Source organism: Trichophyton rubrum (assembly GCF_000151425.1).
Source record: "Trichophyton rubrum CBS 118892 genomic scaffold supercont2.5, whole genome shotgun sequence".
Taxonomy (NCBI): domain Eukaryota; kingdom Fungi; phylum Ascomycota; class Eurotiomycetes; order Onygenales; family Arthrodermataceae; genus Trichophyton; species Trichophyton rubrum.
The window spans coordinates 173,005-191,204 of record NW_003456424.1 but is presented as its reverse complement, the minus strand read 5'-3'; the positions used below and the strand labels follow the sequence as shown (position 1 = coordinate 191,204).

Below are 18,200 nucleotides of genomic sequence, written 5' to 3'. Positions count from 1 at the left end.
GGCGGATTCAAGCGGCACAGGCGACTTCAAAGGCGAAGGGGGGGACCCCCTAGTAGTAGCTGTCTCTTGAGACATGGCAGATTTCCTTGCATCATGTTCCATCACAGCAGCGTACAGTCTTTCCATCTCTTCTTGCGCTTTCACCCGGTCGGCCTGGACAACGCTCTCGTCAACTGTTGAGACGCTTCCAGCTATCGACGGTGCCGATTGCGCTCGATTTGAAGAAGACCATGGCATATTGAAGGATCGAGCTTTGTTTTTGGGCGGACTCGGCCAGACATTATTACTCTGGGTCTTGGTGCTCATTGGGCTCGGCCACATATTGTTGGTAGAGAACTCCACCGGAGCTGGCGAGTCTTCCATCATTCCACCAGACGGTTTGACGAGATCCATCTCCAGCGTTCCGTTAGACTCCTGTGCACCACGACGGAGTCGTCTGCCAACTGTCAATAGGCAGCCTAGTAAGAGAGACACGACGGCGATGTAAGCGGCGACTATGGCAACAATCTCCCTCCAAAGCAACGCAGTATCTTTTGTAGCAGATGCAGATATTGGCGGTCCTTCGTCTGGGGGCGGCGCAGGGTCAATCCAGATGCTGGCGCCCCAAATAGAAGCAGCTCTGATGGGAATGGGCTGCAGGAAGATGATTAAAGAGAGACCGCAGGCCGTCAACGTCGACATATAAGCAGAACACCGAGTACCCAACATCCTGCGGCGGGAATCTTGGGCATAACTAGTAGGTATCTCTTAGCCCTTTCACCCTTTTTCTTCTTTTACTCTGAAGACAGTTCCCTTATTTTCGAGATATTTGAACCTGCTGTGGGCGGGGTGATCGGCAATGCTGCAATACAAGAGGCACCCATCGCAGCGAAGAAGAAGAGAGCAGGGCCCCGGTCCGTCCTGTGTGGAGCAGGGCAAATGTGATGATAAAGCCCGAGAGGCGCCTCCAGCTCTACAGTTGGATGCATCGATCATGCAGGCCGCTGGGATTGACCGTGATGAAGTGCCAGGATTGCGCCCAATGGGATTGATGCATCGCCATTCCTCGCAGGGACGGGATCTCTCTTCAACGGGCCTGGTTGGCCGGGCCCCCGTTTAGCCATGCAAGCTGCAGGGCAAGCAGCCACCCGTCACACTGAGATAGCGCCCATCACATTTTCGGTTTCTTCATGCGCTTTCGTGCAAGGCAGGCAGCAAATCACAATCCAGCGTTTACGGAGTTGTCGTGCCTCTTCCTTGTGGTGCCTGTTAAGTAGACGGCTGGTAAGGCCACGGTGTGGATGTGCTCGAAAGCGAGGTTGATGGACGACGGAAATGAGACCTTGCTCCTTTCGTACTTTATGTATTCTCTGTATATTTTCTCGATGATCGGAGTGTGAAGTCGATAACTAGTTATCAATGCTGTCGTTGAATTGACGTTGGCCTCGTCGTCGCTTGTTTTGCAAAGTCTTGGTTGTTTTGCCAAGTTGGCTCTATTTTTTGCTTCTGATGACTCGCTTTTTTGCCTGACGGAGCCATGGAAAGGCAGCATTACACAGACACTGGTCATGTCCCGCAGTGTTGAGCACTATTGATATCCCCTGATCAAATGGCTAACGGGAACTGGAGAAGTGGTGCTCCCTGTGACCACTTATCAAAGCAGCTGTTAAGCATAACCAGGAAACCCCCCCCCCCCCCCCCCCCCCCCCCCCATATCAGCTTGACTCCGGTAGCTCAATGTTACAGTTCATGGTAGAATTAGACTACCTCGAACCATGGATGGAGGCGAGTTTAAGTGACTGTGACGTTGTTTTGTAGAGGTTGCAACTTCCAGGTGGGAGAGAGGGCAAAATTTGATATCTCGCCGTGCCGAAGTAGCAAACAAACTACACGGCATGACGCAGACAGAGCCAATGCTGCCGAAAACTCCGCACTCTTAGCCAGGGAAAAAGAGTCAGAAGAAGTCGAAAGGGGTCGAAAAACAGTCGAAATAGTCCTCTATGGGCAACAAAATATCCGCCGTTAGTGGTGTCAAGTCGCCCAACTTCTACGAGCCGGGCAACGCTGTCAACGAGATCTGGGTCGGCAACCTCGAGGTAATCTCCCGGCTCCCCTTTGGAGACTCAGACATGGCCCAGGCAGGCTGGCCGAAGAATGACTACCCTAAATTCCCCTGGCGGCCATTTGTTATACCTCTCTTTGCCATGTTCACCAAGGGCGCTGCCGGCGCAGAGACTGCGGCAGGCACTGCAGCGCCTTCACACCTATCCCGACGCTCTACACCACAAGAGCCGATGACAAAAACGGCGGCGGAAGAGATGGCCATGCTTTCTACTTCTATTGTCTCGGGCACTATCACCGTGTATGCCGTGGTTACGATCCTACTGGCTTGCGCCCCCAAGATCTTCGACCTTCTCGACACTGTTTACTTCAAATGTCGGCGCAGTGCCAGAGATTTGCTGGAAATGAGCGCTGGATGCCTACACCGGCTTTGTCTTCTGGGAATATACAGCAAGCCTTATCTGATATTCAGCTACATGTTCCATGCGGGCATATTTTCACCTGGCAAACCACATACCATGAATATGCTCTTTGCCCCGGCTGAAACCCTTTCCTACCTAGTCGTGATCCAGCTGTTGAGCACGATATTCGCAGCCGTCACATGCTACAGCAACATTTATCGATACTGTAGAGAGTCCCGTCCTAAACAGGCCGACGAGGTGGCACTCTGGCAGGAAAAGAGCTTGGAGATAGAAGGGAGTCTAGAGGATGGAAGAGAGAAGTCTCGCCCGGAAGCATTTGGGCCCTGGGTTTTTATAGTCAACCTCTGTGCCTTTTTTGAAGCCATAACCACAGTGCTGCTTCTTATTAATTTGTCCAGGATCGATTAGTTGTCCGTATCTTGGAGATGGTGGCCTGAATATACAAGAAGCCACCCAGCTTGTGTCTGAAGGGGCACAGACAGTGTCGAATGATTGAGGATCATACCCTTAGGAATAATATCTCTATTATCAGTTGTTCAATTCCATAGGTCCCGCCACATTTGCTTGAATCCGTAGCCCTTTGAACTGTCCTCATCGTAAATACGAGATTCATGGGCAGAGGCAGAAAACGAAGAAAAGCCTCCTAGTCCGGTTTGATGACTACCGGAAGACCCCGGCTTCGTTGATCCTCTGGTTGCTCGCTCTCTTATCTCATCGGGAAGACTGATGGCGACATCAGCGTAACAAGAATCCAGCTCTCGTTGAAGGTTAAAATATGGCCTTTGAGATACCTGAGGAGCCTGTAGGTTATAGGATCGTATAGATTCATTGAGCCGCTTTATTTTCAATTCGTGGTATTCCCGCTCTGTCGACATGTACTGCGGATCTCGCAAGCAAGGGAGGTCTTCCAGAATTTCGGAAGTCCCAGTTGAAGCTGTATTGGCATTATCATCAGATCCAGACAGCCGTACACGATCCTGGAATAACTTATTATGCTTGGATTCTGCAGCAGCATAGCTGCGTGCCCGTCTAATTTGCTCCTCTAACGTTCCACCCTTGCTTCGGATCATTAGTACAGCATGGTTTCTCCAGTTCTCTCTGAGCTGGTTTCGAAATTGCTTGACTTCTGACTGCATCGAATGTTGTTTTTGTATCCATTCAGGCGTAGTGTCTTCTTTTTGTAAGATTTGATTCATCACGAATTCAGTGGTATCGATGTATGGGCTATCAGCGGTGGGATCTCGTTTGGTATATTTCCCTTTTCCACGAGGGATATTATTAAACTGGCCGCGCGCCATTGCATCTTCTATCCGTTCGTTTGCCAAAGAGCTGAGGCCCTGAATGGTTACGGGGAAAGAATGTACAGCGGGACCGAAACGATCTTGTAGTTCCTTGCGGAATGATTCTCGTTCCTCTTTGGAGATACTTGAATCCTGCTTTAATGTGTATTCCGTTGTCCGCTCGCGGGCAGCCGCTAACCTCTCGCCAGATGACACACTCCGTTTAGGCTTGGGAGCCGTGGGTACCGGCCCTCCCGGCTGCGGAGGTCGAAAGGGTACACGCATAGGGTTGCTCGCATCGGTCAGCATGCGAAGTGTAGCATCATGGATGCTCTCGTTGCCTGTCCACGGAGGAGCACCGGCTATATCCCGCGTTCCTTTCCCTGCACTTTGCTATTAACATGAAATCCGATTAGCTTCAGAGCAAGCATTCCAGGAAAACAAAAGGATAAACTGCTTACCGGCAGGTTCGCATAGGAAATTGCAGCTGCATTTTCATTTTTGAACGCTGTCTCGGCGATTCTTTCTTGGAGTCTTTGCTTCAGCTCCTCTGAGAACCCGGTCTCTTGCTGGATGTTCTTTCGTGTGGAACTGCCACCCTGCGTTATGGCTTCTTCGGTCATTTCGGCCAGCCTCCTCGACATGGCACCATCGCCATTGCTTTCAAGCTCCTTACTCGCTCCATCCTGCGGGTGTGGCTTTTGGTCATAGAGCCTTTGGTGGTATGCGAATGGCCGCGCGATGGGAGACCGTAGCAATGAGGTCGAATTACCCCAACCAGGCAAGGAGCTCTGTATTTTCCGTCCAGCGACCCTATAGCAGTTCATCTCTCCTCAAAACAATCCATCACTAACAACCGAACCTGATCTACTTCGTTTCTCGTCCAGCTATTTGTCGTCCCGTTGTCTTCCAAAGTCTCCAGCGTCTCTCGATAATATTAGTAATCAATATATATGCTTAGCTAAAAATAAAAGTTCTTGGCATCAAAAAAGCAGTTGAAGAAAAGAACGAAAAAGTGATTTCAACGCAATTCAAGCACTCTTGACAGAAGAACCAGGCGAAGCAAAACGCAGATCGAGCAGACCGTGGGTGCAAAAGGCACGTTTACCGGGAGATTCCCGTCCTATTTTCCTTTCACGCACACCGTCACCATGCCTCCCAAGTCAGCGGCAACTGCAGGGACAATCCGACTCCAGTCCCTCCCACGATTGAAGATCAAGAGTCCCATGAAATATGACCAGAACCCATGCCTTGCTGCTATGACTGCTGTCCTCAGTAAGTTCCTTCCATGGATCAATTGGTGGTTCAAGAAGTACCTGGGTTGTGGAAATGCAAGAACGGTAGCTAACATCAGTTTCATCATTTTAGACTGCTGGGGAGCCACGGGATATAGTGTCCAAGGATGCTTAGCACTGGAACAGCAATTACGATTATGCACAGACTCACATGTATGTTTTTTCCCGGCCTGATAATATTGAACGAGAAAAACCGTGTTCTCTATCAAATTGAAACTGGTTGCTAACCATTCCGCTTCTGCTATACAGCCTACAAAAGTCAAAAGAAAGAATACTGTCAACTACCATCTTGCTCGAATGTTCCGCATGATCTCACCCCGAAGGAAGGAGAAATAAACTATTTCACTCGTTAATTGCATTGGTTATTTTGCTCGCAACGCGCAATCCGCTCTTTGGTACATACGCATTACCGGAGACACCAGGCCAGCCCTTCCACCTATGGATACGGTTGACAGATGTACGATTGACTGGATGAAAGTTTCTTGGGAGGTACAAAACCAACCCTTGCGTTGGTATGGAGTTTGGGGCTTAACAATGGAAATGTGTTAGTATTTTTTTTCCCCTTCCAAGAAACGATGTATTTATTACCGCTGTATAATAGGCCTATATGGAAGTTTTTTATCATCAATACCGGATTTGTCTTCTTGGAGTGATTATTAACGCTCACGATGTAACCAAATTGAGGGTGAAAGACACTAGATCTACTATACGCTCTTTAAACTACCTCCTCGTGCCCGTCCAAAGATAAGGGTTAGTTTGTTTCCCGTTGGACGAGTGGTATATGCATCAATTGGCTCCATACCCTCGTCCTCCACAATACGAGTTGTGTAGTTTGTATAGAGTGCAGCAACGACCAATTTGATTTCTACAGTCAGGTCAGGTAAGCAAAGCCTCATCGCTCATGGTGGTGAAATGCAGGATAACTATACCTTGTAAGGCAAAATGGCTTCCAATACACATCCGGCCTCCGCTACCGAAGGCCCAGAACCAACGTTTCATTTCATCTAGTTGTGGAGAGCCAGCAGGGGCAAGCCACCTATCTGGCAGCCAGCTATCAGCATTTGGAAAGACGTCTTCGTTTTTGTGAAGAGAGTATGCCTGAGCATTAACTCGCGTGTTCGGCGGTAAATTATGGTATCCAGCCAAAGAAGCGTCTGCAGGAGTCAATCGGGGCTGAATTCCTGGGATGGGTGGATGGAGTCGCAAAGTCTCCATGACGATTGCGTCCAGAAGGGGCAGAGCATCAATTGACTTGTGAGAGGGCAGTTTTGATCTACCACTGTGACTCAAAGGAATAACGTTGGGAACGAGGGTTTTCAGCTCCCTTCTTAGCTTCTCCTGGATATCCGGGTTTTTCGAAAGCTCCCAGAACAGATATGTAAGGGTTATAGCACTAGTTTCGTGTCCTGCGGTTAGATGGTCGAATGTCTCACAGGCAACCTCAAGCCGTATCTTCTGAGCGACATCCTTACCCTCGAGTCGAGGGTCAGGATTGGCAGCAAAGTGTCTTTGAAGCGCTTGTTTCAGCTGTCTATATACAATTGGCTCGGCAATGGGATCTGACGAAGAGATGTTTTCTTCTGCCTTGTCGCAAGTATCTAGCCCCCATTTTTCCATGAATGCATTTGCGCCATCACACCATTTAGGGATCAAGGGAAATCCCAGCTTATGAGACCAGGAAAGTAGCTCCGGGGTTTCTTGGATGTAAAATTCAAACTCTTTGCGACTGTGATATATAGAGAACCATTCCTTCCTTGGTGATGGGTTTTGTATAAAATTCGACGCAGCCGGCAAGCCAAAGATATATGCAGTAATGAAGTCCAAAGCTATGGCATTGTTCAGTTCGTGGACCTCAACAGAGGACTCTGATTTGGCATACCCCTCGAGGACTGGGAATAGCCGATCGAAGAGGATAGCTTCAGTGACTGTTTTGAGCTGGGGCGAAGCCTGCAGGTAGGACTTGGAGTATATGTTTGCAAGCATCCGCTTTCTGACCGAGTGCTCCTTGCTCCTAACCATCGAAAACATGCTGATAGTTCTATATACATAACCGCTTAGAGCTGGGTAAACGAAGAGTATATATATACAGTCATAGTTTGGGTACTTACCCGAAAGAGCCAAATAGCCGCGGATACCATTCATGCTTCTCATATCCACCCGTGTACACCGTTCGAAGGCCACCTTCATAGCAGTTTATGGATACTTCTGACGGCCCCAGGCGGACAATGGGTCCATGCTTCATATGAGCGGCATGGATCGTCCTGTTGCCGGTCATTCGAAATCTCCGCCACAGGATCCATAGGGGAGAGAGCGGGGAGGTAAAGTGTGCATTTGGGATCTTGGCCAGAGGTGAAAGGAAGGCCGGGTATATGATGAACTTGTAGACTCCTAACGCCAGCAGCAGCGCCGCAGCTGTTGCTTGGAACAGTCCAGAAGAGAGGATGGCCATGGTATCTGTGTCTGCTCCTGCTTTGGGAGTGTAGATGCCCTCATGTCCGCAGGGAAGAGAAGAAGGCGCCCGTCCTCATCACTATATATGGAACAAAGGACGCAGCGAGCTATATTACCCAGCGCAACTCCATGCAAGCTCGTTACCTAGTTAGCTGGAAGGGCCCAGGGAGCAGCGTCGTATAGTGTGGGTAATATGGTTGACGTGATAACCTGGGGGTTAATCTGGGGCCGCCACACAAGTTAGTCCGCTAATCCGTTAACTCTGCCGTTAAGCCTAATATTTTATTATTCAAGAGTTAAACTGCGGCATCGTTCTTCTCTTCGTCTTTCTCGGCCATCTCGTCTTATCCCAGGAGTGGACTGTTCCTCGCGGTCTCGTTCATTCAAAATACCCCCCCTTTTCTTCTCTTGTTGCAAGTCGCATCTGCGCGCCCTGCCCTTGTTTCCTCCGGGCCCCGCCTGCTCCGTGGGTTTACTGAGGAACTCGTTAGCTTGCCATCCCACCATAACAATAACAATCCCCGGCAGTGAACGCATCACCAAGCGAGCTCATCCTGTGGTGTCGCGCCTGAAAGTCCACTGTGTCAGTTGGTGAGCTTTCTCGCTTCTTTTCTCTCTCTACTCGCGATTGCTCTCCTCTGCTTTGCATTCCACGCCACAGGAGCAATGGACCCGCAGCCTGCGGTGGACATGTTTTCCGACGATAACGAGGCCGAGAGGGCAGAGCGAACGAGTTTGCTCAACGAACTGGACGGCCTCGTCGATAGCGCTCTGTTCTCACGAGGACTGTGGGCTTGCCTGCGCGTGGCAGATCTTGGGCCACTGCGGCGGATCGTGGAGAGCGCCAGACGCAATCCAGTCACTGTGCCAGGCTTGGATTATAGTCTACAGGAAAGCAATCTGCTGCGGCACTGTAAGTCCTCCCTTGGTGTATCTGCCGGATGATAGCAACATTATTGTATTGCATAAGGAATGATGATATTAACAGACAAGTCATTAGGGATGCAACGGACGCGAGAAAGTAGCCAAGCGACTTCGACATCTACAACCCCGCCCCAGCCCAGTACGCCAACCCGACAAGGTGTGTCTGATTTGCCCACCACTCTTCTCAAGCGACGACGGGATACAAGGGAAAAACCACAGAGCAACCTTGTGAGTTTGCCCAGCTTGTTTTTCTACGAGGAATTATTTCCTACATGCTGACGGGGGCCAGTGCCGTGAACGAGACCGAAACAGATGTGTCATCACAAAATCTGGTGAGCCTGTCGAAGTAGCTCATATCTTCCCTTTCGCCATGCGAGGTCTACAAACTGAGGAAGCGAGGTCACAGTTTTACAGTCCGTGGAAGATCTTGAAGACCTTCTAGTCTGAGGAAAAGGTCGAGAGATGGCTCAACGCGATCCAAGCTACCACCGAGACGCCAAAGAACCTTTTCTGCTTAGCACCTCACGCCCATGACTATCAGGGCAAGGCTTACTTGGCTCTCAAACATCTCGAAACCAGCGAGGACCAGACTAGCTCTACTGTTATGTTTGTGTGGCTACCTGATTTTGACACCCCCAAGTCACTTCGTTTGTGCACAGAGCCTTCCGCCGCGCCTGTTGTACAGCTTAGAGAGGACAGTACTGGCGGGGTTGTAGGTCTATGGGATGTGACAACTAGGCTGCCTATCTCCACCGGTAGCCGAATCGTCCTGGAGACTACAGACCCAGTTCGCCTTCCACTCCCAGATGCTGACCTTCTAGGACTCCACTGGGTTTTACAGCGTGTTGCCGCGATGGCTGGTAACGTGGAACCCCGGGATGACATCTATGACACAGACGACGAGGACGACGAGATGTTTAGTGTCTGGGCTAATGATGATTCAGACCTATCTGACCTTTACCTGCCACAAGAACCGACCACTTCGACGACAAGCAATGATAAAAGCAAAATGGTGCTGGATATGAACCGATGTGACCCTCAGGGTATCCCTGAGTACTCCACTTGAACGAAGGGGCGGCTGGCGTTAGTTTGTCTTATCAAATCATCCCTTACTTTGTACTATAGTTTTTATGTAAAAATTCATGATGCACCAGGAATCTCAGTACAGGTTGCTCAACATAACAACCACCAGCAAGTCTAGCAAAAAAGAAGAAGAAGAAAAGAACCGAGTCCCTATCTGATGCTACTACGTCTCCCACCTGAGCTCATCTTCTCTATCGCTGCCTTTCTCCCTACCGCAAGCTGCCTGCTGCGCCTGGCACAAACCTGCCGTCGCCTCTACACCATAGTCGCCGCAGACGACTATCGCATCTTCCAGGCCTTCGTCCAGGGCCAGTATCCCACTGCTGTCGCCCCGCCGCTCTGGAGAGATGCAGCTCACGCACTCACTTTGCGTTCTCACGCCTTTCGCTGTCGTGCAGTGACCGCTCGGTATGTTGAGCCGCCGTCCAATGCAGCTAGGATCGGGAAGCCCAAGACGACCCGAAGGGATAAACCGACCCTGGGATATCGGCCGGTGATTGATAGCTATGAATCATGGTATGGTAACCACTGGTTTGCGAGAAAAGAGGTGTTGGCATGGGGTGCTGGAGCAGACGTGGTGCTTCGTATCAAGGACCTGAACAGTCACGATCGTGCTGGAGAAGCCAGTGGCTGTCAACAAAACACTTATGACGGCGCTAAATGGGTTGTATTCAACGATTTACCCAGCGTGAATAGCTGGGATGATGTGGCTGGCCTGCACCTGCTTGGTGATGATAGCTCATCCGTTGACTCTCTTGACGCCGAGGATCTCATCGTTGGCCGTCGAAACGGTGAGCTCACTCGCCTTTCGATTTCGCCTAGTCAGGGCTCTGCTACCCACAGAGCATCGTTTGATACCCAAGGCCACAAGCTAGACTATACGGACCTCAGTGTCGGAACTGAGAGGGTCCTGGCTGTGTCTCTGGACCGGGGCGAGATAGCATTCTATAGGCTTGACTCAGATAATCATAGCGTCCAACCCTTCGTCAGCTTGAAGGCCCATTCACACGGCGCTTCAAGGAACAGATGCTCAAAGCTTCTCTCAAATCGCAGGACTGTCGTTGGGGCGGACGGGGAGTCTTCTAAGATTGAGATCTTCGGCTTTGATGAGGCAGACGTGAGAACAGAATGCACTATCCGAATTGAAGATGATGAGGCAGAAAGAAAGCCACGAGTTACTGCGATGGCACCGCTGCCGGCGTTAAGCTCTATGAAAGAAACGAGCTCTCAGAACCTTTTTTTGTCGGGCTGGGAAGATAGTAAAATAAGGTAATTAAATCTTCTTGACGGTTTTTGTTATTAATATTTCTGTCTAGCTAATGGCTGCTGTAGGCTTCATGATCTACGATCTCCACGACCATGTGTTGCAGTTTATGGTGATACGGTAGACGATAGCCCAGTATATTCCCTTCTTCCAATCGGCCATGAACGGTTGATGGTTGGCAGTGGTGCACATGGCCTTCTCAAATTATTTGACCTCAGAGTTACTGGACGGCACCATGTAGATTCCAACAACACATCTCCGTCAATACCCAAGTCGAATCGCCGACGAAGGAGCTCTAATTCAATTGTGCGCGGCCTTCAGCTGAATCTGCCTCCAGGCCCTCCCAAGGACATATCGATATTCCTTAGTGACAGGCAATCAGAAAATCGCAATAACACTAGGTTGCAACGCACCCTTAAACCCCGGTACCGAGGCCCGGTATACACTATGTCTCTCCCATCGCCTACATCGTCAACGTTATATGTTGGCCTGGTGAACACTGTGATGAGATTGGACATGGTCGGGACAGACGATCTCTACACATCTGGCGACAATAAGAGCGGGTTGAATTGGTCTTCATTAAATCTCAGCTTACCACTAGATGCTAAGGCTTCTCCTGGACACCAACCGGCTGACCTCTCTTGCTACGAACGTCCGTTTCCTGAGGATAACGGGAGAGGTATACGGCTGTTCGTTCAAAAACCGTTCTGGAGCTCGTCAACTGTTACGCATCATGATGATAACATTCCTGGTTGGGATCATCGGTGGTTCCAACCTTCAGTCAATAGAAACATCAAATCAGAGGAAAGATGGAGATGATGAGTATATATTGTGGGCATGGAAAAGGAGAAAAAGAGGATACCAAAAATTTTATATATGCTAAGTTTGATCTTGGTTAAAAAGTTATGTATGGGATTATAAAAGGGCCTTCTTGTAACCTTGGTAGCCTCTTTGTCGTGGTAATCGTGTCTTCTATTAATTGATCTCCTCTCGGAGTGACGTAGACCTACACCTGCCGGGCTCCTTAACGACAGGCCCAGCACAGGGTCCCGCTGTCGCTCAGCTAGCCGTCGAAGCTCACGTCATGCCTTAGTTAAAGGCAAAGCTCTTACTCGGCGCCGATACTCTGACCCCAGAAGGTATTATTATTGATCTATAATATAGGAAGGCCACCTTAGGGTCCTGCCAAAATTTATAGATCCTAATAATGGTTGTCGCCAAGGCTTATTACTAGTAGAATAGACCTATCTATATGGTATATTAGACTGTTGTTCCGCCGTACTCTATAGCCTGTATCCTAGTTAAAATAAATAAGATTAATCTACCTAGTAATCGCGACTATGTCTTCGAGCCCATGTATTCTAAGGTATTGCTTTTCTCCCACCTTGTGGATAATACAATAGACTATATAGAAGCGGCTAACTATACCGCCCAACCCGTCACCATATAGCGCAAAGCCCGCTTAGGTTCCTTGTCAGATCTTGACACGACGACCGCCTCACAGGTCGCTGCCTATGTCGCGGCATAGCCCATGATAGCCACATTAAAGATCTCTTGCCCTCGGTGCGAAATAACGGCTGCCCGCAATTGGTGATCTGGTCTAAGGCGCTATTAATAGAAAAAGGATACGGTATTAAAGACGGAGATATATTTATACTTAATAACTAGTTAAACTATCTTATCTTATACTAGTATTAGGTAAATATCAGGGACTATAATCTTATTAAGACCTCGGATATCTATAACTACTTAACCCTTTTCCCTTTTAGTTCTATCAGGGTTAACAATAGTCTTCTATACCACGAAGATTAGATAGCTAGAAGAGGTATAGGTATCTACCTATAATATTCTACCCTATTAGTATAGTTTGTTGAAGGTTTTATTAATATACTGACGATCCTTTAGGCTAAATTAATAGACCTTCTATTTTGGTATCTTGTCTTCTTATCTATCTACTAATAGGATTGTCATCCAGCATTCCGGTGGTATATTAATAACGCGCGGTGTGTCTCCCCAGATGTCATAGGCATTAATGACGGACGCGAATGCTTCGACAGTGGCTGTGTCGCTTCTTCCGTCATTGAAATTACTGAATTTATTCATCTAACTTTTTGATTCTTTTTGCCATATTGTTGCTTATTTGAGTTGAAGTACGCTCGCGGACGAGGCTTCATTGGACAATCCTAGCCAGCTAAATGGCATGTATGAACTTGAAAAAGAAAAGCCCAGAAATCATGGACCATGAACGCAAAAACGCCTTGCTACATAGACTCCAAACATAAGAGAGGGGAAGGGGGTGGGTAAAGTAAGCCTCCTAGGATAAAGGGATGCATAGGTTCAGATCCGGTTCTGGTCAGTCTTCAAACTTGAAACTTTTGCCTGGGCCGATGTCAATTGGTCCACCACGATAAGAGCCACGCTTCTTCTTGTTCTTCTCTTTGGTAAAGCCTTTGCCGCGGGTGACTGACAGATCACGGTGAGCACGCTCAGCATATGCATATGGAACGTATGCGTTAGATGGGTGGTTGTGAGGCAGTTCGCTGGCTGCAGCCAAGGGGGTTGGCCTGGCTCCCACGTGTTTGCGAACTGATTTGGGAGCGGGCTTTGGCTTGAAGTCAGAATCACTTTGGCCGGATGTTGCTGCCAGGGTAGCACTGGAATCTGAAGAATTCTTTCCCTCATCGGCTGCAGAGGATTCGGCAATGTTATCGTCATCATCACTGTCTGACGAGTCGGAGTCGGAGTCGGAGTCGGAAGAGGAGCTGTCGCTGTCTGATTCAGGGAGCGGAGTTTTGATAGCCTTCTTTAGGGTTGATGCTTCTTTCTTGGTTTCTGCATTAGAGATAGAGTCTGAATCGGAGTCTGGATCGGAGTCAGACGAGTCGGAGGAGTCAGAGTCTGAATCCGCATCCGAACTTGAATCAGAGCCCGAATCTGCCTTCTTGTCACTCGTTTCTTCGCTATCAGAGTCCGAGTCCGAGTCCGAGTCCGAGTCAGAGTCAGAGCTAGAATCTTCGGAGGAGTCAGAATCGGGTTCTGCTGATTTCTTTGTAACCAGCTCCAGCTTTGCTTTCTTCGGACTGGGAGCGCCGTCTGAGTCGGAATCCGATTCAGAGTCGGAGTCAGAGTCAGAATCAGAGGAGGATGAGTTTGATTCCAGTTTGCGTTTGAGAGATTGATTCTCTCTGGCTGTCGGAGCCAGTTTGGAGGCTTTTCCTTTTCCATCATCGTCGCTGCTGTCGTCGTCGGAGCTGTCCTCGCTCTCGGATGAGCTGCTGCCCGCGTCCTCCATTGAGACATCCGAGCTCGCGACACTTGAATCTGAGTCCGAGTCCTCATCGCCATTGTAATCGGCGTCTTTTCCAGCATTCTGAGCCTCCCAAAGCTCATAAATGACATTTAGAGAAGGGATCCCCTCCGTGCCGGTGTGAGATTGTCGCATGGCTTTTGCGGCATGTGCGTTTCCTTTCTGCTCTTCGATAAAAGCAGCCTTCGTTTTAACGTATCCATGATCTCCTAAAAATTGCGTGATGGACGCAAGAAGGGCAGGCGAGGCAGAAGCAACCTTTGTCTGCGATTTATCAAACAGTTAGCTAACTGGACAGCAGTGATATCACATTGAACACTAGCTATACCTCTGACTTCAGGGCTTCAGCAGAGGTCTTCTGACCCTTTCCGGCCTTTGACTTCTTCTCGGGAGCCATCGTCTAGAGTGTAGCTGGCAATTCCTCCCGACGAGAGTGAAAAGAGGAAAGTAAATGAATCGCGTCTTCAACGTTGAATTATCAAAATCGAAAATTCGTGAAAAAAAAAAAAAAAAAAAAAAAGTGGAAAAAAGAAAGTTTCGCGGGAAGAAAGTTTAAACGCACAAACGCGGCGCTAGTCCTAAAATGGACATGACATGGATCGTGTGTTTCTGGCGGCTTTTCTGATCAACGAGAGCAAAAAGGACAAGGGGAAGCCAATGACGATAACAGCGGACGGCTAGCAATTGTAGAAAGGGAAAAAAAAAAGAGAGTTGACCTTTTATCCCTGATTTTTCCAGCTTTGGGCTATGATTTGGTGGCTTCGTTGTGAAAAAGGCAGCGGATGGTATGATGTACTGTAAAGTTGAGGCTACTTTATTCTATTGGCTAAAGTCCGCAGTTATCTACCCGTTGATTGGCTTATTAAATAAGCTTGACCAATTGGACACCCTAAATCTGCGGCTGTAACAGTACCATACGGCGATGCGACTTCGCCTGAAGCAACAGCAAAGGCGAAGCAGCAAGACGAAACAAACTTGACCATCGCAATCTAGTAACGACACGGCAAAGAGACTGACAGCTTGGTTGCTGGTATCAGGCGGTGCGGCCACATACGACCTTCCCAGACGCAAACACCTTCCCCTTCTCCGGCGACATGAGCTCCCGCGACCGCTCTCGAGGGCGTCCGGCTGGTGCATCACCTCGCCAGGAGCGCCGCGGCGGCGGAGAGATGCGTAACGGTTCAGGACCAATGCACCCATCATCTGGATCTTCGAGGGCAGAAAGATTCGAGGATGAGAAGCGAAGGATAATAAACAGTTGTTTCTCAAAGAAGGATGCTGATGGGTCGAGTAAGCATATCTTGTCTCCAGACCACCAACGAGGCGGGCTAGCTATCCAAACAGCAGCGTGATAAGAGCCGCGCAAGAAGCCAGGGGCCATTTTGCGTCCAAAAATAAAAACGCTCTTAAAAAGTGATATATTTTGAATGAACAGATTGCTAACAGTCGGCCAGCACTTGAGTCGTACATCACCCATATCCGTATCACGGAAGATGCAGCCTACCCATCGGCTCCGCCTCCAACCACCTCCCCACCGGAGAACAAGAAGCCGAGAGCAATTATTGTGTCTGTACGGAAGTCTGGCCGAGTGCGAATGCACAAGTCAAGAGAGAACAGCGACGGCTCGTTCTCGATAGGGAAGACGTGGACGCTGGACGATCTATCTCGCATCCAGATATACGACCACTTGACCCCATCAAGCCAGATCGAACAGCAACAAAAGTCATGGGCTGCAGACCTGGGATTCATTGTCACCATCACTAAGCCATACTATTGGACCGCGGCAACTTCCAAGGAGCGGGACTTCTTTATCGGCAGTCTCGTAAAGATATACAAGAAATATACTGGCGGAAAAGTTCCGGAGCTGGTTGGGCTGGACCCGAATGAGAAAGAAGCGCTGGTTGGGAGCTTGCCGTTGGCTTCCAGACCTCCTCCGCAGTCACAATCACAATCACAGCCTCCCCCTCAGTCTCAACCTCCAAGCAGAGGACAGGACCCGAGGTTGATGCATGGAAAGAATCCCCGTTCACAGTCTCCATCTACAGGGCCAAACCGGTCCCAATCCCCCTATTCCAATCTACCTCCTAGCCGTGATGGTCCTCCAGACATGCGAAAACAGCCGTCTAGAGAACAGTTTCTACAAAACAAACCTAGTCAGGACCAGATGCCACGCGCTCCGCCCCCAGCAACTTTACTGCCACGGATACCGGGTGATGGTAGTAACAACAGTGCTGCTAATAACCTACCATCAAAACCTACACTGCAAACATCACCGGTAGAGCCTCTGTCAAGGCAGCTTGGAGATGCACCATCAACTGAGAACCTTGTACCACCATCCCCGGTTACTTCTGAGCATCAGACTTTGCCAAATAGGACGTATAAACCAATGCCATTATCTCCTGTATCTGACAGTGGCTTGCTACCTAATAAGGTGTATACCCCCATGCCAGCGCCAGCTCCATCACCCAAGTCAGAGGATAGGCCACAGCCATACGGCCAAGGCAAACAACATCAGCCTAGCCTAGATAGTGGCGATATATCACCTTTTAGCAAACCTGTGCAAACACGGCCATCGACCAGTGAATCTTCGTTGCCAGCTTCGTTGCGGCCAGCGTTTGACAGGTCCCCTAGCTATGATCAGAAGAGCATAAGAAGCGTCAAGAGCAATGACGGCGAGGAGGATAGGTATAAAGCAGTGCCTCCTCCTCGGGAATCCCCCAAGGTTGAGCTTCCTGCGGTAGTCAAGGACGTACCACAACCTGAGCCACCGAAAATAAGACCACCTGCGATCAATGGTGATTTTGCCGCCGCTATGGAGAAGGCACTGGCAGGCCGCGCTACCCCTGAGCCTCCAAGCGAACCACTCATGAAGACCGAGTCTTCTCCAGAGCAACCAAAGCCTCCAGTGATAAACATTCCACCAGCAGCTGCAAGCAGCGCATCTCTCCCCGAGCCCGGGCCTGAACCAGAGCCCGAAGTCGAGACTCACCGACGGGGATTGGGCCCTATGATGAAGAGCAAGGGCGGTGCAAAGGACGTGGCTAATGTTCTACGCAAGGCTGCGAATGCATACAACGCCTTCAAGCCTAGAGCTGGTGGGGCAGCCGAGCGTCTACGGGCAGCTAGAGAGAAAGAGAAGTCAGACGGACCAGATGGAATTACAGGCGTTGTCCCGGCGCCGTTGCAGAGAGGAATCAGCGCAGAGACAACAACAACAACAACAACAACAACCAAGCCTACCACTACGGAGCCACCCAAAGTCCAGGTCACGGATTCCAGTACCGGCAAGGAAGTCTCGTTTGAGAAGTCTACAGCATCGGCAGACTCTTCATCTCTGAAGACAAAGGAGACGAAACCCGTTAAAGTACCGCGGGAAGACAATACCAAAAAGTGCTGCAGCGCACTTGGGATTGATCCGGCCGTGCTTGGTGGCCGTGGCGTGGAGTTTGACTGGCTGTTAACTGACCTTGGATGGGATGGTAGGTTGGGGAAAGACAAGGGAATCGAGGCGCTGGAGGCCGAAATACGGCGGGAGATAGGACGAGTGCAAGCCAGCAGTTGGCTGAGCCAACTGCAGTCCTCGCATGACGGACGAGTCGACCAGCTGGCCAAGCTGTTTGACCGTGCAATGGAAGAGTGCGATGAGCTGGACGGTCTACTCACCTTGTACTCCCACGAACTCGACGTAAGTCCTTCCATCTCTGTGATTCAATATGCTACTTTCTTTTACTGACCTGCTCGACTAGACACTCTCGGAGGATGTCAACTACATCGAGTCCCAAGGCCAGGGACTGCAAACCCGCCTTGCCAACCAGCGACTGCTGCAATCCGAGATCCAGTCCCGACTCAAGTCCAACGGCGGCTCCCACTGAAAAAAGCAGCCACGACACCGCATCCTTCACTCACCATCCTTGTGTGTCGACGATCTGGCTGGCGGTGTCGGCAACCTGCCGTGCTACCGTGACCCCTTCTCCCGCCGTGAGACGAGGAAGAAGGGAAGCTCATCCGTCGCACAGAAAATCCCCTTTACTCTATCTGCCTCGCTCGCTCGCTGTGATCTCACGGGCTGGATTAAAGACACCTTGCTTTCCGTCTATCTTTCTCTCTTCTCTCTTGCTAACGAAGTATCTACCC

The 18,200-nt window shown here is 49.8% G+C and overlaps 11 protein-coding genes across 12 annotated transcripts in view; 6 read left to right on the top strand and 5 right to left on the bottom strand.

Annotated features, from left to right (window-relative positions):
- Positions 1–874, bottom strand: part of TERG_04785 (uncharacterized protein) — a gene marked incomplete at its 3' end in the record, with an annotated part of 1,644 nt that extends 770 nt beyond the window's left edge. Inside the window, exon 1 of the mRNA XM_047748324.1 lies at positions 116–874. Within this exon, the coding sequence (XP_047604303.1) occupies positions 116–708 (593 nt within the window). The 5' untranslated portion in view covers positions 709–874. The remainder of the gene's footprint in view (positions 1–115) is intronic.
- A 242-nt stretch (positions 875–1,116) lies between these two features.
- TERG_12187 (uncharacterized protein) lies at positions 1,117–1,550 on the bottom strand (the record flags this gene model as incomplete). The annotated part of the gene is made up of 1 exon (XM_047751182.1): positions 1,117–1,550. A coding segment is annotated over one exon (352 nt), but the record flags the coding sequence as incomplete, so codon positions are not given.
- Positions 1,551–1,691: 141 nt separating this feature from the next.
- On the top strand, positions 1,692–2,870 carry TERG_04784 (uncharacterized protein; the record flags this gene model as incomplete). Its single annotated transcript, XM_003234143.2, has 1 exon — positions 1,692–2,870. Exon 1 carries the CDS (start codon positions 1,980–1,982, stop codon positions 2,868–2,870), a length of 891 nt encoding a protein of 296 aa, XP_003234191.1. The 5' UTR covers positions 1,692–1,979.
- Positions 2,871–2,998: 128 nt separating this feature from the next.
- TERG_04783 (uncharacterized protein) lies at positions 2,999–4,569 on the bottom strand (the record flags this gene model as incomplete). Its single annotated transcript, XM_003234142.1, has 2 exons — positions 2,999–4,135; positions 4,204–4,569. 2 exons carry the CDS (start codon positions 4,567–4,569, stop codon positions 2,999–3,001), a joined length of 1,503 nt encoding a protein of 500 aa, XP_003234190.1.
- Positions 4,570–4,893: 324 nt separating this feature from the next.
- On the top strand, positions 4,894–5,373 carry TERG_04782 (the record flags this gene model as incomplete). Of its 2 annotated transcripts, XM_003234141.2 has the most annotated exons (3): positions 4,894–5,017; positions 5,111–5,190; positions 5,287–5,373. In XM_003234141.2, the coding sequence occupies 3 exons, from the start codon at positions 4,894–4,896 to the stop codon at positions 5,371–5,373; spliced, it is 291 nt and encodes a 96-aa protein (XP_003234189.1). The 2 variants fall into 2 exon arrangements, with proteins under 2 accessions (XP_003234189.1, XP_047604302.1); XM_047748323.1 differs by having other exon boundaries at positions 4,894–5,190.
- A 540-nt stretch (positions 5,374–5,913) lies between these two features.
- TERG_04781 (uncharacterized protein) lies at positions 5,914–7,830 on the bottom strand (the record flags this gene model as incomplete). The annotated part of the gene is made up of 2 exons (XM_003234140.2): positions 7,146–7,830; positions 5,914–7,075 (listed from the first exon to the last, which is right to left on the bottom strand). Exons 1-2 carry the CDS (start codon positions 7,484–7,486, stop codon positions 5,914–5,916), a joined length of 1,503 nt encoding a protein of 500 aa, XP_003234188.2. The 5' UTR covers positions 7,487–7,830.
- Positions 7,831–8,154: 324 nt separating this feature from the next.
- TERG_12186 (uncharacterized protein) lies at positions 8,155–8,854 on the top strand (the record flags this gene model as incomplete). Its single annotated transcript, XM_003234139.2, has 3 exons — positions 8,155–8,401; positions 8,489–8,640; positions 8,702–8,854. 3 exons carry the CDS (start codon positions 8,155–8,157, stop codon positions 8,852–8,854), a joined length of 552 nt encoding a protein of 183 aa, XP_003234187.2.
- Positions 8,855–9,016: 162 nt separating this feature from the next.
- Positions 9,017–9,478, top strand: TERG_12185 (uncharacterized protein; the record flags this gene model as incomplete). Its single annotated transcript, XM_047751181.1, has 1 exon — positions 9,017–9,478. One exon carries the CDS (start codon positions 9,017–9,019, stop codon positions 9,476–9,478), a length of 462 nt encoding a protein of 153 aa, XP_047606408.1.
- A 174-nt stretch (positions 9,479–9,652) lies between these two features.
- Positions 9,653–11,578, top strand: TERG_04779 (uncharacterized protein; the record flags this gene model as incomplete). The annotated part of the gene is made up of 2 exons (XM_003234138.1): positions 9,653–10,764; positions 10,828–11,578. The coding sequence occupies 2 exons, from the start codon at positions 9,653–9,655 to the stop codon at positions 11,576–11,578; spliced, it is 1,863 nt and encodes a 620-aa protein (XP_003234186.1).
- A 769-nt stretch (positions 11,579–12,347) lies between these two features.
- On the bottom strand, positions 12,348–14,537 carry TERG_04778 (uncharacterized protein). Its single transcript, XM_003234137.2, has 2 exons — positions 14,395–14,537; positions 12,348–14,330 (listed from the first exon to the last, which is right to left on the bottom strand). Exons 1-2 carry the CDS (start codon positions 14,461–14,463, stop codon positions 13,113–13,115), a joined length of 1,287 nt encoding a protein of 428 aa, XP_003234185.1. The 5' UTR covers positions 14,464–14,537; the 3' UTR covers positions 12,348–13,112.
- A 623-nt stretch (positions 14,538–15,160) lies between these two features.
- TERG_04777 (uncharacterized protein) lies at positions 15,161–17,938 on the top strand (the record flags this gene model as incomplete). The annotated part of the gene is made up of 3 exons (XM_003234136.1): positions 15,161–15,356; positions 15,521–17,751; positions 17,813–17,938. 3 exons carry the CDS (start codon positions 15,161–15,163, stop codon positions 17,936–17,938), a joined length of 2,553 nt encoding a protein of 850 aa, XP_003234184.1.
- Positions 17,939–18,200: the final 262 nt, after the last annotated feature.

What these genes read in the sequence shown, in the direction of transcription:
- TERG_04778 (XM_003234137.2), bottom strand. Translation starts at nt 14,463, where the DNA reads ATGGCTCCCGAGAAGAAGTCAAAGGCCGGAAAGGGTCAGAAGACCTCT. An exon ending in CTGAAGCCCTGAAGTCAGAG is followed by an intron (nt 14,331 to 14,394) that starts GTATAGCTAGTG and finishes GATAAATCGCAG; the next exon opens with ACAAAGGTTGCTTCTGCCTC.